This window comes from Vigna unguiculata, chromosome 3 (genome assembly GCF_037176805.1).
Source record: "Vigna unguiculata cultivar grain cowpea cultivar isolate G323 ecotype 2 chromosome 3, ASM3717680v1, whole genome shotgun sequence".
Classification (NCBI taxonomy): Eukaryota; Viridiplantae; Streptophyta; class Magnoliopsida; order Fabales; family Fabaceae; genus Vigna; species Vigna unguiculata.
The window spans coordinates 17,431,716-17,449,342 of NC_140794.1; the positions used below are offsets into that span (position 1 = coordinate 17,431,716).

Genomic DNA, 17,627 nt, shown 5'->3' on the forward strand with positions numbered 1-17,627 from the left:
AATAAACACTAGAGTTTTTTCTTAAAAGTGTTATTCTTTCCTTTTTTTCTCTATATTATCTTTAAGACAATGGTGTTCATAAGGTTCGAAGATCCTTCGCTGCACTCGATTGATCTGACGGGTTATTGTATCTAGGGAGAGAAACACATATGATAAGAAACACATATGAGTGTGTATTGATATATTTGTTTAGCCCTATGCAGTATGGGCGTTTTCTCTCTAAGGATAGCGCTATGCGTGCCTCAACCCATGATATTTCTATTTCTTACCTTTTATCTTTTATTTATTATTGTTATTATTGTTAATCTCTGATTAATATTCATTGTTTTATATATATGTCTTAGTATTATTATTGATTTAATAATTGCTATTATATCATTTTATATTTTTATTATTAATAGTATTATTTGAGTAATCTTTTTCTAACATTCTTAGAGAGAAAAATAAGTTCTTGTTATTTCTATTTTTGATTACTCGTTTGTATTCATTTCTAAATTAAAAACAATATAGTTGAAGACAGAAAACACATGTTATGAGTGTTTCTTATGGTTATAATTAAATCAATTTCAACTAAGCCTAAAATCTTATGTGTATAAGTGTTTTTATTTCTATTGGTAACAATAAATGAAATTATGAATAAATGAAATTCCTGCTCATTGAATAATTTTTTGTGATGTCTATAGATAATGTTTTTGTTGTTATATTAATTTATGCTTTAATATTGTCTATTCTTACCATTGATAAATATGTTATATATCATGTTATATATTGAGAAATTTTGGTTAGAGACCATTCAAATTATGAAATTTTGAGGTACAAAATTAATTAAATAGAGAAGTGATGATACATGTCTTTACAAATGAGTGTTTTTATGTAAAATTCATGGTATTATTCATTAAGTAACATCTTTATATAGTGTATGGTGTTAATATAATGGTGCAGTGAAAGAAAGAAAGAAAAATGCTTTGATATAGTAAATGTTATTCTACAAGTTCTAGCTTGCCTAACATTATATTAGTGAAATTTTATATATTGCTTACCATATTTTGAACACAAAAGGTTGTGTTAAAACTTGTTATGAGTTATGAAAGAAAAAAGAACCATATTTAAAATATTTCAAAGTGTGGGGGTGTCTTGCAATGGTAACATACCTGTTAATAAAAAAATCTTGGTTATATATTATAAAATGCATGAATATATACCTCACTGTTTGTCATCTAATGTAATATTATTTGTGTCTAGTTATGGCAATATGTCCATTTTTTTTTTAGATTATTGAATGATATATATTAATGTGAATTCGATATTGATTCTAGTGGCAAAATATCAAATATTGGTTATGGTTATGTTTTAACCTTGGATGAAGGTGCCCTATCATGGAAATATGTTAAAAAGTTGTTGTCATGATCTACCTTGCAAGCATAAATTATTCCTTTTTCCAATTCATCCTGACAATTAAATTGTTATATTTAAATTTTTTTTTTAGTAAAAATGTTAATGAAAAATTGACATATTAGAATGAGAGACAAATGTATTAGAAACTTCATTAATCATGATTATCTCTCTTGACTTTGTCAGGTAAAAAAGAAATATTGCAGATCTGCTTATCAAAGGGTTGATGCATCAACAACAAGAATTTAAGTCGTCGAGGGGAATGAGACTATAGCCCATAAATTAGTTGCAACATTGGACACCTATTTCCACATGAATGGTGATCTCATGGAATGGAGTTCAATGGGTAACAACGAAGTTGTTGTTGACTAAAGTACACCAAATAATTTGATTAAATTTTATGTCTCATTCCTATGGCGATGTGTACTATAAATTGTGGCAATAATAAGGTTGAGGTATGTGCATTATTATGCGTATTTTATAAAATACCTCTTAATAAACCTAATGGTTGAGGTATGTGCATTATTTTATAAAATACCTCTTAATAAACCCAATGACAATTATTGTAGGGGTGTGAGTCACAAACCACCCTTTGAGGGTTTACCTAGTGAGTGTGATGGTGGGCCGCCATTGTGAGACATGGGCAAGTCTCTAAGTGACATTCATGAAACAAGATACATGCACAAGGTCGTAACGTGCACCCAATGATTAGAACCTATAATGAACACCAATATTGTATGTGTTATTTTCTCGTGTGGAAGTTTATAAGTACTAGGTGTAAGGGTTAGACCCAAAAGGTTCCTTACACTGAACTACAATATTTTGTTTTAAAAGATAATATATTTTTGTTTTATTTTATTAAATTATGTAGGGGATTGTTAGAAATATTTTAATATAATTTAAAAAATAAAATAATTAAAATAAAAATTCTATTGTTACTCATGTTTTTATAGACCTTTAATTTATGGGTTAATGTTTTTTATGGCTAACGGTTATATTCTTATTACTATTTACTTCTTTGTCTCCCTTTTCTACCTATAAATACCACCTAGGTGCATGAGGAAAGATACAACAACAACAACATAGACAATAAACACTAGAGTTTTTCTTAAAAGTGTTATTCTTTCATTTCTTCTCTATATTATCTTTAAGACAGTGGTATTCATAAGGTTCGAAGATCCTTCGCTGCACTCGATTGATCTGATGGGTTGTTGTATCTTGGGAGAGAAACGCATATGATAAGAAACACATATGATTGTGTATTGATATATTTGTTTAGCCCTGTGCAGTATGGACGTTTTCTCTCTAAGGATAGCGCTATGCGTGCCTAAACCCATGATATTTCTATTTCTTACCTTTTATCTTTTATTTATTATTGTTATTATTGTTGATCTCTGATTAATATTCATTGTTTTATATATATATATATATATATATATATATATATATATATATATATATATATATATATATATATATATATCTTAGTATTATTATTGATTTAATAATTGTTATTATATCATTTTATATTTTTATTATTAATAGTATTATTTGAGTAATTTTTTCTAACATAAGAATCCTTATTCCAGTTTTGAAAAAAAAAAAGAATCTCTTCTTTTCGTGCAAAAATAAACATGAGACAAATAAAACATAAAATCACAATAAAAAGGAAATTTGAATAAAAACTTATTAAAAAAAAGTATACAAATATAAACAAAAAAAATTGAGTCAAAATATATGTTTATTACTTATAATGTGCAAAATAAATAGGATACACCTATTTGGTGTCTTTCTTTCTTTTTTTTCAATTTTACCCCCTCTTAATTACTATCTTTTAAATTAAAATAATTATTCATAATAAAAAATATTTTTTTAGTTTTATCATTTTGGTAACTACTTTCTTCAATTCAAACAATTATTTATTATAAAAAAATTATTTACTCTTTTATTATTTTTGTAATTACTTTTTCAAATTTAAATAATTACTCATAATAAAAAATTAATTACACAATATTACTTATAATAATTTTTATTTCAATATCTAAAATTTATTTTATCTATAACTATATCTATAATATGTATCTATAACTCTATACACATTTTTTTAATTTTACCTTTTTTAATTACTACTTTTAAAATTTAAATAATTTATAGATATTTAAAAAATGCATACAGAGCGCAATAGTGCTTGTGTTTATATTAGTAATAATAATAATTTTATTGTTTTTATCGTAAAAAAGTAAAAACACCATGCATGTATTTCCACTAGTAATAAAATGCTATCAAGGATTGATTTTATTATCTTTTTCGATATAAGTAGCTATTTTTCATGTTAAATATTTTGATTATAGTTTATTTTAATTTAACTCCTTAATAAGAAAAAAAATTAGATTATTAAAGGAATAATTTAATTTTTTTATGGACTTTGGCGATGAAAATAGGTATGCACATATCCACCTTATCCTCATCTAAATACTCGTTCCAATACCCATATTGTCACCATCCCCATCCCCATTTCAATTGCTCAAATATTCATAATTTATTAGGTAACTATTTATATATATAGTGTTATCTATACTCCTTTTTAATATTTAATATTTATTATTTATTTTTACATGATAATATTTGAGTCTTAATTTTAGGTGTTCAATTGTATAAACCCTTGTATAACATAAAAAAAAAAACTTATCATCTTCCTTATTGTTTTTTATCCTTAATTTTTTGTTTCATTTGAAAAACCTTTTTGTTTTGTTTAAACAAATTTCATTATCTTTCAATGATTCAATATCTTTTGACAAATTTTCTTAGATCTCCAATGTATTTTCCGTATTATCATACCCCAATTGTAAAAATGTGTGTCATTTATAATAATATAATAATTTATTTTCATAAATATTTGTTATCAGCATCCAACATATATTGAAGTTTAAAAGATGAAATATTTATCTTTAAATTTGAATTATTATTAGTTTAATTTTGTTATCTGTGTAATTTGGTTCAAGTGGTACATTACAAAATGTTCATAGTATAAGAAAAGAGATCTCATCACAATTTAGAGAAAGAAAGTAAATTTATACAACTATAATATTTTTCTTAATATTTGACATCTTAAAGAAAAGAAAATATGTTCTTTTAACGTTGAATATTTTGATAATATCATAATATCTTTGCTGTAATTTTTTTTATATAAAAATGAATTAATTAATATTTGGAATTGTAAAAAAGGGTATGAATATATAATTGGATGGGGATGAAAATGAAAAAAAAATTGTATACTCGTTGAGTTTTTAGAGATAGGAATGATGATAAAAATTATTGTAGAATGAGAATGGGATAATGATACTCGAACCGCCCTTTGTCATCTCTACTTCAAATTGACATAAAGACTAAAAGTAAAACTAAAAGCTCAAAGTACACAAATATATTCATGTGCGTGTATCACTTTCTTAGTTCTATCTTTGTTTTTTCAATTTTTTATTAGAACTTTCAGTTGCAACCCATTAAGGTTTTGAACACAGCCATCAAAGTCTTCATCTTTTACATTTGTCATTTTCTTTTTCCAGATAACATTCCTTCTCCTTATAATATTTATACAACATGTATTATTATATTGTAACACGATTAATTTTTGGATAAGTGGGGATTCTGATTAACCGAGTCTAGGGAGAAAAAAAAACGGTATATGAGACCGAACACATTCAAAGATTGTAGATTACCAAAAAGCAAGGGAGCACAGCTCTAGGATTTAACACAACGAGTTCTTCAATCTCCGAGTGGTCTCTCATTTTCTTAACCAAAGAATCAAAGCCACGATGAGTGATTTCCTGAATCTCTTGTAGAGGATTATGGATTCTCCCAGCTATGACTCTGCACAGCATAACACATTTTCTCCTCACAGATTTGTTATTGGATGAGGAAATTGAATGAATGGCTTTTGCACTGGAAGAAGAGGTGCAAACCCCAAGTGCACCATGAAATAGTTGTTGGTTGGAGGAAAAACCATGCTTCAGAATTTGACACACACCACATTGGTCTGAAGAACAAAGGGTTGAAGCAAGGGAACATGCAAGTGTTGTGCCATGAAATCTGAGTAATTCATTTCCATCAACCAAGCATCTCGGGTGCTCGTTCTCTAGGGTTTCTGCTTTCACTCTTACCATTTCCCTACATTCCTCGTACCATGCAAAACTTTCTTGCTTGCTCTGCACTCTCAGAACACATTCAATTGCATTGCTTTCCGTAAAGTTACCTTCGCATATTTGTTCGATGATCTTGCTCGATGAATCTTCTCTCTCAAGTTGGATCACTGAACCAAATGTGTACAACAAAATCAATCTTCCTTCGTACACAAATTATTATATTTACTCTTGTTGTACTTACAAGAAAAGGGAGAAACACGAGGAAAATAGATAAATTAAACAATATTAATTTTAAGTTTGACTTGGTTTATTTTGTTTATTTATAGCTTAATTATTTTATGAAATGTTACTTTTGTTTAACTTTCTCAATATAATATTTAATGTTGTTTTTTAATACTAGACAGTTTATCTACCAATAGAAAAATATGTTTAACATGGGAAGTCAACATTTTTAAATATTATATTTTCATAAATGGAATAAAAATTATAACTTATTGACTTTTAAAATAAAAACTTCAAAATCAGTCAGAGTTTAGTCAACAGATTTTAATGCACATATTTCCATAAGCAACATATAAAATAAATTAATTAATAAAGGAAAAATCTTCATAATAATATTTTATAAATATACATCCACGCACGCTCAAATCCATGTTTATACGAAGGAGAAGCCTTTTACTTTAGAAAAACCATAATATTAATATTTTTCACCCAAAAGCAAGAAACCTAAACCGATACAGTCTCAGACTAAAATTACAAAAATCACATGAATATTCTTCCAAATCTTCCAAAGATTCTCACACGAAACTATATGACTAAATTGTCAAACTAGTGTAAAATGGTTCCATGGTAAATGGTAAAAAATTATATACATATAAAACACTCCATATACTGATTCATTTTGCTGGAAAAATTATCGATCTTACCTGAATGTAGATGATTTTGGTGTTCTTCAACAGTGTCACAAGATTTCATTTTGTCTTCAAATCCACGATGACGTGTTGATACTGGGGGATTATTAAAATCTTTCACTGGAACCTTTTTCTTTGAGAAAACAACACATTCATCACAATCAACACAATGTGTTTTTGATGAAACTAGCTTGGTTTTTGCAGGACAACGAGAAGGTGTTTTTGATGAAACTATAGATACCTTGGTTTTTCTAGGAGAATGAGAAAGAGGCTCTTCTATGGGATAACATGTACAAATCTTAATCTCACCACTTGATCTATCAAGGAAAATTTCATGGCTAACTTGGTTTTTGGACTCTCTCTTATTTCTCTGATCTCTTCTTTTTGCCTGCGGATCATGAACTTCTGATGAATGAGATCTGCAATGAAGTGATTTCTTCAGAACATGCCAAACCTCTGACATTCTCTTGATGTTTTCTTTCTCGCATGTCAAATATTCATTACCGATGTTTTTATCTTTTCCAATTGCTAAGGTAACTGAACATTCTAGGAAAACGAATCATTATTAATTTTTTTTTCTTTGTATCACATAATATCGGCCAGATTGTTTTCTTTGTTTGCAGCATTCACAAATGGGAGGAAATTCATGGAGTGCAGATTTTATTAACACTGTCATCTTTCTATAGAAGAACACAAATAGAGTCAACCTTCTCATTTATTAATTTATTATTTAAACCGTAGAGATTTTCCTTTATTTGAAACGTTCTGTTTTTCTATATAATCATAAAAAGAAATATTTGTTTTGCTTACACAATAAAAAGGAATGTGAGTCCATGAAAATATTTTTTGAAATAAAATAATCCATGCATTACAAACTGGTTTTGCTTTGGGTGTTGATTTGGTGCCCCTTTAAAGTATATATGTGTTCTAGAGTGGTCACGTTTAGAAAAAATATTGTTATAGTACGTATGTGGGGACGTTTTGGATTTGAGACAAAAAATATTATAGAATTAAATTTATATATTTGATCTAAAAAAGATACATATTTTATTTCATATTTTATAGAAAGGGAAATATCATTTATTTATTTATTTGTTTGTTTGAACAACATATTTTTTATTATTTAAAAACAAGGTTATTTTTTTAGAAAAGAGGAAAGTATATTTTTATTTGACATTTTTAACTTTTTAAATCATCAAAGTGGCGAGTCCTTGTTCCTTCCTACATACTCTGCAGTATAGACTTATGTCACATGGTTGGGTGACATATTTTACATTTGTATAGAGAACAAAAGTTACCCACATGTTGGGATTTAAGAATGTTTATATATATAGAGAGAGCTAAAATCCTCTTCAGAACGTCCACAGCCATACTTTACCAAATAGGACCTAGACCCAACATAATATTCACTAAATATACAAATTAACTGTTATAGAAAAATAGCCTAAAAAATCCAAACCGTTATGGTTTTCCTATTCTATTTTTCTTAAAGAATATATAAATGTCAAAACATATCATTTAATACATAGATGTACTATAGTTTCCTTAACCATCTAATTTTCTTCACTCATTTATAGGTATTGTTCTAAATTTTTTTTATTGACTTTGATAATAAAAAGCTTTCGTAGGTAAACCTTTAGTACTTACTCATTTTAACGAGGGTTCATCATTAAAGTTTATCGGTTCAATAAGGAGACATTTTTTTTTTATAACTTGTCCAACAATGTATCAATATCATTTTCTAGTAAGAATATATTAGTTACTCATCAGTGTAGTAAGGGCTTTTGGTCTCGATTATTTTCGTCATTCTGTCTCAGTTTTAGTCCTGATACATATTGGGACGAGGTCAAAAGGGAGTGTCTTTTGGTCTCGGTTGCAAAGGGACCGGAGCCATAGAGGAACTTTTTTGCTTTGAGTCTGTGAGAACCGAAGCCATAGGTTAAAAATTTCTTTTTTTTAATTAAATAATTTCACAGAGCCTTTTCTGCAGGTCTGTGGAGGTGCATTCCGCAGCAAGCAGTGGTTCATGCAGCGTCGACGTGACTTAGGAGGGGTTTTTTGCAGCGGCACACGACTCGCACCGGTGATTCTGCAGCGGCAGTGGCGGAGGTTTCCGATGGCGATGTTGATGGTGCAGTCGCGCGCGAGTTGCAGGTGATGTTCCTTCAGCGGCGAGACTTGTGGTGGTCGCAGGAGGCGCGAGGAAGATCTGGTTCGCAAGACAGAGCAACAGTGGTGAGGTTGATGGCGTTGCAACAGAGGTTGTCTGCGTCACTGTGGCACGCGGTGGTTTGACGTCGCGCTGGCTCCCGGTCTGGTTGCGTTTTTGGGGAGTTGCGTAGAGGAGAAAAAACCAGTTCACGATTTGGGTTTGCGCAAAGAAGATAAACAGTGCAGGGTTCGCGAATTTGGAACCCTAAATAAGGTCTATGGCCTCGATTCCATTAATAACCAAGGCATAAAGTCATATAGGCCTCGGTCCTATTCCACCCGAGGCCAAAGCCTCTACTATCAGTGGTAATTTTGAAATTTTGGGGAACACTAACGAGTTATAGGCCTCGGTTGAGTGATAACCGAAACATAAAAGCCCTTATAGGCTTTGGTTGGATAGGGACCCGAGGCAAAAAAGTTTGAAAAATTTCAGAAATGTCACCGCGTCCTTATAGGCTTCGGTTCCGCAGTAATCGAGACCTATAAGACGAGTTAAAAACGCGATTCTGCACTAGTGACTAGACGCTAATTTTTTATAGTCAAAACTTTGATAATTAATGTTAATTATTAATTTAAAATTTAATTAGTCACTGATTATAATTTTTTGTTCATAATAATAATAATAATTTTAGGACTAATAATTTTTAGTTTTTAAATTAGTTAATATAATGATTAATTTCTTTTTCCTAAAACTTAGTTGCTATTTAAAATTTTTTTATAGTGATAAAAAATACCATCAAAAAATTTATAAATTAAAATTTAAAATAGAAGATAGAGATGAAAAGACTTGATTTTTAATAATGAAAGGTAAATGAAGGTAATGGATATAAATAACTAAAAAGAAAATAATTAAATCATATGATAATTCATGTGAAAACATAAACATTTAAATGAAAATCTACATTATTGGTAACAAGTTATACCTAACCTAAGCATTTTTATTATAACAAATCATGTCAGGTTTTAATATATATGAGGGTTAAATATGTTTTTGGTCCCTCAAGTTTCAGCGAAATTTGGAATTAGTCCCTCATCAAAACTTTTGACCAATTTAGTCCTTCATCTTTCAAAATGCATGAATTTAGTCCTTTTAACCAAATTTTGTTAAGTTTATCTGACGTTTCAAGCGCATTTTATGATAGTATTTAAATTATTTACATTGTTTGACACATTTTTGCTTCAATGTTAACTTAAATACTATCATGAAATGTGCTTGAAACGTCATATAAACTTAACAAAATTTGGTTAAAAGGATTAAATTCACGCATTTTGAAAGATGAAGGACTAAATTGGTATAAAGTTTTCATGAGGGACTAATTTCAAAATTCACTGAAACTTGAGGGACCAAAAACATATTTAACCCTATATATGACAAGTTAGTTCATGAATTAGTTTAAGCATTTAAATAAAAAGTAGAAGAAGTTTGGCATTCACTAGATGACTTATGAAGATTTGTCATATGAATTGTAAAGACTTGTTAGATGGTTGCTTAAAAAAGAAGTGTCTGATCACTCATAAAGATACAACAAACAAATGAAATGTTATGTACTTACTTTAAGGAAAATTCTGACACACAAAACCTACTCTCTTGACATTGTATATTCATTTTAATACAATCAATGTAGTTGTTCTAATAAAGTGTGTCCTTTTCCTCAACGAAAGGAGTACTACATTGAACTACCAACTCAAAGTCAAACATTCATGTTAAAAAGGTTTGACACAAAGGATAACCTATAGCAAGATCAAATTGAATCTTTTTATGATACCTATAAATAGAAACATAAGTCAATTCAAACATTAAAGCAAATGTAGAAGCCAATATGAAGGCTAAATCTAAAGTAGACACCACAACTATAACACTTGTGAAAGCTCCACTGAAGTACAACCCATTTCCACAATACCGCCAATGCAAATCAACTATGCTATCAAATGTTGGAAGAATGTGACGCACGTTAGACGTAGAAGATAACTAATCTATACAACTTCAAAGCGATTAGATGTGCACCATGATTATGCAATTCTTCAGTGGCAAGGATGCTCCATGAACCTTTCCACCTTCAATTTTTCTACCACTCACCCAAACACCATTTAACCTCAATTTATCAGCCCCAAACAGAAGTCCAAATAGAACAACCCTAACATCTCACCTTCGCCTTCTAAAAAACCTGCAAGCACCACTTGTCCCTTTTTAATAATGACAAAGGGGTAGAATTATTTCAATAATTATAAAAAATTAAAATGCATTGTGTTTGAATTCTTTGTAATTAAAATTTTTTCATTTTCTAAATAATATGTTTCGATATTTCGATAGAATCATTGAAATATCTTACATTTCAATTTTTTATTTGGATAAAATAATTGAATTCTCTTATAAGATAAACTTTCATTTTAAGAATATTTATTTTAATATATAAAAATTTGAAATTAAATTTAAAAAATATATTATGACGAATCTGACTCGATTGAATTTTGACCATAGCCAATTTCGTTGCATTCAGCCAATTTTCGCTAGGAACGACACAGTCAAATTTGGTTGAATTTCGGCCGGGGTCGACTTGGCCGAATTTCGATTGGAGCTTACTTGAAAAACTTTTGCCAAATTTGGACCAAATTTTGGTCGGGGTTAACTCGGTCAAATTTGGCCAAACTTCGGCCGGTGCTGACTCAACCAAATTTGGCCAAATTTCGGCCGATGCTGAGTCAACCAAATTTTGCAAAATTTTGGCCTAGGTCAACTTGACCAAAATTGGTAGAATTTGAGACAGGGTCGCCTTGACCAAATTTGTTTGAATTTTTCTCTAGTCGACTAGGTCAAGTTTGGCCAATATTTTAATAGAGGCTGATTCGATCAAATTCGGCAAAGGTTCACTCTATCGAATTTAACCAAAACTCGACCAGGGTCAACTCACCCAAATTTCACCCATATCCCACTTGATCGAATTCGGCCAAGTCCAATGTTAATCACATTCGACCAATTTTTTGTTAGGAACAACTTGATCGAATTTCACCCAATTTGGAATGAGGTTGACTCAATTGAATTTCGATCGGGATCAACTCGGCCAAATTTGACAGAATTTGATTGAGTCAGCCCTCTCGACCAAGTTAGGTCAAGTCTACCCTGGCTAAAATTTGGTCGTACTCGGCTCTGGTCAAATTTCGATCAAGTTGGCTTCGACCAAACACGGTCGAGTTAGCTCTAGCCAAATATTTTGTCAAACTCAGTTGAATCGGCCTCAATTGAAATTTGCCCATTTTCGGCCAAGTCAATCCGAACCAAATTTCTACCAAGTCGGCACCGATTGAAATTTGACCAAATTCGACTGAGCCAGTCCTAGTCGAGTCGGCCTCGACCTTGTTTTATCTTGGTCAATGAGGAATTCCACAATTTGCGAAATTTCAATTTTCTTCTTTTTTGTGTGAATTTAAAATTCTATTATTTTAGTTATTTGAAATACCTTCTTAAAATTCTTCAATTTCAATTTTCTTTTAATTTTTTCATCTAAACAAGTCATTTTGTTTCAAAGAAATTCAAATTCTCCAAATAAATGAATTACTCTCTCAAATTGTCTTGTCCAAACACACCATTATAATATCAATTTTATATAGGAGTGGCAAAGTGGGACACAAATCACACATCGAATGTCAGTCTACCAAAAGTTTGGCAAGTTGGGTTGGAGTTTTCTACCCACTAGCCTAGTTTGGTCTGCCTCACCCAACTCACTAAACTAGTAATCCAAAAGCATGGCCAAGAGTTGTACTTGGACTTTGTGATTTTCTTTAAGGGTTAAATATGTTTTTGATCCATCTTTCACAAAAAATTGGAATTAGTCCAACTTAATCCTTCAACTTTAGAAATACGTGAATTTAGTCCTTTTAAAAAATTTTGTTAAGTTTATTTGACGTTTCAAACAATTTTCATGATATTATCATTTGAGTTGTCTACACCATTTGAAACATTTATGTAGTGTGAACAACTTAAATGCTATTATGAAAAACGTTTGAGACGTCAAATAAACTTAAAAAAAATTAGTTAAAAGGACTAAATCTACGTATTTCAAAAGTTGAGGGACTAAATTAGGTCAAAATTTCAAAGAGGAATTAATTTCAATATTTATTAAAAATTCAAGGACTAAAAACATATTTAAACATTCTTTACCTTACTATTGTTGCATTGCATTATCATAATATTGTGCATAAGAGTTTCCTCATTCTTTTGGAATAAACTTTTAAAATGAGGGGCTCAGAAAAGTTTTACTTTGATCTCATGGTAAATGTCAAATGTTTTTATTGAAAAGAGAGACTTATCTTTCTAAAAGAATGACAAAATAAGTTAGCTTAGCTAGTTTTGGTTGTCTCGCCATAGTAAAACAGGTCAAAAAATCTTATCGTGGCTTGTCACTTTTTTTTAAGATTTTTTCTAGTTTTCTTTTTTAATTTATTTATTTTATTAATTCTTTTTAAATTTTATATATATATATATATATATATATATATATATATATATATATATATATATATATTAAAACACTTTTAATTATATAAATATTTTTTTTTGTTTTTAATTGATTAATTAATATCTAATAAAATAAATTAAAATATATATGACATTTAATGTTAAATTACTTCATTATATGGTTAATAATAGTTAAAACTTAATTTATGTGGATTAATGTTTTAAGTTGCGATATTATTATTAGGGGTAGCAAAATAGGTTAGGCCCAATAGGCCAACCAGTCAACCCTTGTTAAAGGGAATGAGTTGGATTGAAGATTTCAACCCGTCAGGCCGTTATGACCCATCCTATCCAGCCCGTCAATTTGACGGACCAAAATACGGGTTAGTCTATCTTGGCTCGTTGGCCCATTTTTAAAAAATAAAATAAAATAAAAATAATTAAAAAAATTACTTTTTTATATTATAATAAAAAAATATTTTAAATTATTTTATATTTTAATTTTTAATTTAATAAAAATAGTAGATTTGACTCTTGCTGTAAAATTAGAGACACTGATACAAGATTTTCCGATTGAAATAAACATATATTTCCTTTTAATACACCTTATTGTTATCATATATTATACCTAATAATATAATTTATTAATATTAATGTTAATAAAACTTAATTTATGAACATTTAATACTATTTTAAAATTTTCTTAAAATTTGACTGCAAAAACACTACCAGACGAAAATTAACATGATATTTTTGTTTTAGTATTTACATATTTAAAACTAAATGCGTTATTAGTAATTAAGGACAATTATGGTCCATCGATATTTCAATTTGATTCACGTATTTATTGTCAATACGTATCCGTGTTTGATATCTTAAGAATGTTTATCAATGAAGTATCTAATATAACAGAACACATATTTCATATTTGTTGTTGACACATATTCGTGTCCAATATTATAAAAATACTTATCAATGAAGTATCTAGTCTATAAAGTAATAGTACTAGTATGATAAGAAAACTTTTATAATTTTTTATTCTAACAACATCTAATACATATGATTTTAATTTAGATTCACCTAATAACAAACACATATTTATTATGATTTTAAGAATTTTTGTATATTTTTAATACGAATATATCTTGTACCATATCATATTATTTTCAAAATATAAACATATTGGTATATTAGATATGTATCATAGATTATTGTACCAAATTTTAATTTAATTTGTGGACTCAATATATTACATTTCTTAAACATTTGAAATTTTTGTTATTATATTAGTTTGCTTTTCAATTAATATTTTATTTAGTTATTGGTAGTAATGACAAATGAACTACTCCTCACCACTATTATTTGAACTATTTCTGATGTTAATCGCAGGGTAAAAATGCAGGTAGGTCTACTCTGTTTCTGTTTTGGTTCGTTCCGCATTTGACAAGAAAAAATAAGTTAGGATAGACTCTCCCGCATAGGAGGATGCGATGTTATTCTACAAATGGAAAATTTCTTACAAAAATATCAAATATACATTTCGTAATATTCTGTTTCACCTAAACAATATCTAAAAATTGATCACTTTTATGAAAAGTGGTAGGACACTTTTCCTTTTACCATATTTATGCCATTTTATAATTTGCCTTTATTAGTAATGTTAAACTCCCTACTGCACAAAAAATTATCCCATTCACATTTTCCATAGTCTTGTAATCTTGCACTCCAAAGTCTATACTTTTTCTTCCTTCCACTATTTTTTCTTTTCAAAATTAATAAAGAAAAAGAGCAGATAAAATCTTGATATATATGATTCTATAAAGAAACTTGCATGAAAGATAATTGTACGGATTCAGACTATGGAAGACAACTTATAATTAAATTCCTTCATATTATATCAATAAGAATCAATATGGTTTATAAGTAGTGTGACTTCATTATCCTAAATTACTTTTAAAAAATGTTTTAAATTCTAAAACTTTCAAACATAAAATTTTTAAAATCTTTGCCTCTGCATAAAAGAAAAAAAAGATAGAATCAACGTATGCCTTCAACCTTGTATTCTTACCTATAATCACGAGTTGTTAACATTAATGCAAATCGTGACAATATTTTTTAAATAAATAAACAAGTAAAAGAAAATCTAATACAAAAATTATTGTGCTAACTGTTGTAAGCAAGTAATGCTAAAAAACATAACAAAAAACTAAAATCTAAATACAGATGAAAGAAAAAACATGTATGTCTTACTAAATAAAACCTACTTTCTTCTGTGCATATAGTTTAAAAAATGAGGTTGAAGCATATTAGAATCGTCATAGCCATTAGGTTCAAATCTCTGTGATGGACTTGGTCGATTTGACAGGCTCTGGAACGTTGCATCGCACTGCAATTGAGAAGGAAGAGTTTGAAAAGCAACATTATTAATATTATATGGCTGCATTGTTATATCTGCATTGTAATAACACGAAGAGAAGTTTTGATTTTTGTCTAATCCATCCTCCTTCTGTGTACCCATTTTGTGATCACTTGCACCAACTTGATTACCCCAATCCACTGCTGCACTTTTTTCCATCAATTGGGTAAAGTTTTGACCCAATTGAAACAAAGGTAGAGAACTTTGGCTCAGATGACATGGATAAAATGGTACTTGATTGTTATCATTAGTAGAGAAAACCTGTGTTTGAGACATGTTGTGCATGAAACCTAAAGTTGGAGTCAAATAGGGAACAAGTGTTTCATCATTCTCCGATTCTGCTATTGCTTTCCCCTTTGAATCACGCTTGAACATGTTCATCCTTTGATTACAAACATCAAGCTTAGCATCCAGAATGCTAACAAACATCCTCAATTGTTCCTCTTTAAGAACATTGTAAGAGTCATCCCAGGTTGGATACAAGAGCTGGATCTTCCCTTTCTGCACTTTGGAAATCTCGCCTTCGATCCTTTTCATTCTTTCACTAAAATACTCTTCCACGTCATACACCTTTGAACGTCTATCACTGGTGGTGTTCAGATATTTCTGAATCACACGTTTGAACTCTCTTGGCTCCTGTGGCCATATTTCAGGTTCATCAAGAAACTTTGAGGCAAAGATAATCACACCAACGTCAACTGAACAAAGAGTCGAAAACTCGTAAACTTTCTTAATTAATCCGTTCTTTCTCTTCTGAAATGTTGTTTTTCGAGCCTTCTCTTTCTCTATCAGATCCATAGGTATCCTTCCACGCCCCATTTTCTGCTATACACAACAACAATACAATATTCTGCAACAATAGAATTGTTTATTTGCATTAGCAATGTTAACAACGCAAATTCATCCAAGTTCTGGTTGTGATGCTAGCGTTGGGCTGAGGATATATGCAGCAAAAGAAAACCAAAGTTTTTCGTATAAATGCATACAACATGAATGAATAAATAACATTAACATTTTCATGATTCAAAAGTTTACTATTTTGTTAGTATAAAGTGCACATACCTCTTTGATCTTCCTTTTTTTCCTTTTTCTGAGTAATCGCTTATTTCTTGAAGAAAGTCTGGTTTGTATTATCTTTTAAGCTTATTTGGTTTTCTTCGCTTCCTATACATATATTCATGATAGCATAATGAGCGTCGTCATAATATATGTGATTAAATAATAATCGGGATTTTAGTTTCCTTTTTATTTTTCATTTTTTTTATCATTTTTGAATTATAGTAAGATTATACTTAATTAATTCAAAAAATTTAAATCATTATTGCAGAATCCGGGCATAAAATATGTTTTCATTATTTTATTTATAAAAATAAATATATTTAATGACTTAAGATTTTTAAAGTTAATTAATGATTTCTTTATCCCTTAAGTAAAAGATTTAGAATAATTCTAATAATGAATATTGGGTAATATAAATAGTAACAACGTGAATTTTGAGAAATAATGTTGATGAGAACTTTTATTACTTATATATATATATATATATATATATATATATATATATATATATATATATATATATATATATATCAACAAATAGAATTGATTTTTATTTTATTATTTATATCTTATTTATAAAGAGAATTGTCTATACAAATTAATAAAAAAATGATTAAATTTTGTAACGGTTTTATAATTTTTTATGTACACATTCTTTATCAATTTTATCCTTATTCATATAAATTATTTTATTATCTATATTTACTGAAATAACGGTCAATTAAACAATAAATTTGGTAAGTATTTATATACATACAAAAAGAAAGATAAAAGAAAGTGCGTGTATAAAGAAACAATAAATTTAAATTAAAAAAACTTTTATAAAAAAATCCTCACTTAGAAACAAATTTTAAAAACAAAACCAATTTAAATCAGTCACTAATAACAAATTTATATACTAATTTAAAAAACTAAAAATTATTAATTATTAAAATAGTCACTATCATAAATAAAAATCCATAATTAGTCACTATATTTGTCACTCATTGATTAGAAACCAATTTAAAAATGAAGTCATTTTGTTAACCAAAATCTAGGTAAATAAT

The 17,627-nt window shown here is 28.7% G+C and overlaps 2 protein-coding genes across 2 annotated transcripts; both read right to left on the reverse strand.

Annotated features, from left to right (window-relative positions):
• Positions 1-5,090: 5,090 nt before the first annotated feature.
• Positions 5,091-6,905, reverse strand: LOC114175099 (uncharacterized). The gene is made up of 2 exons (XM_028059857.1): positions 6,458-6,905; positions 5,091-5,698 (listed from the first exon to the last, which is right to left on the reverse strand). Exons 1-2 carry the CDS (start codon positions 6,903-6,905, stop codon positions 5,091-5,093), a joined length of 1,056 nt encoding a protein of 351 aa, XP_027915658.1.
• An 8,461-nt stretch (positions 6,906-15,366) lies between these two features.
• LOC114175100 (agamous-like MADS-box protein AGL11) lies at positions 15,367-16,341 on the reverse strand. Its single transcript, XM_028059859.1, has one exon. It carries the CDS (start codon positions 16,339-16,341, stop codon positions 15,367-15,369), a length of 975 nt encoding a protein of 324 aa, XP_027915660.1.
• Between the last annotated feature and the right edge of the window lie 1,286 nt (positions 16,342-17,627).

Bases quoted from the DNA above. Each gene is read 5' to 3' on its own strand.
- LOC114175100 (XM_028059859.1), bottom strand. From the start codon at position 16,341: ATGGGGCGTGGAAGGATACCTATGGATCTGATAGAGAAAGAGAAGGCT.
- LOC114175099 (XM_028059857.1), bottom strand. From the start codon at position 6,905: ATGTCAGAGGTTTGGCATGTTCTGAAGAAATCACTTCATTGCAGATCT. The intron at 5,699-6,457 runs GTAAGATCGATA...CATTTGGTTCAG, and splicing joins CCAAAATCATCTACATTCAG to TGATCCAACTTGAGAGAGAA.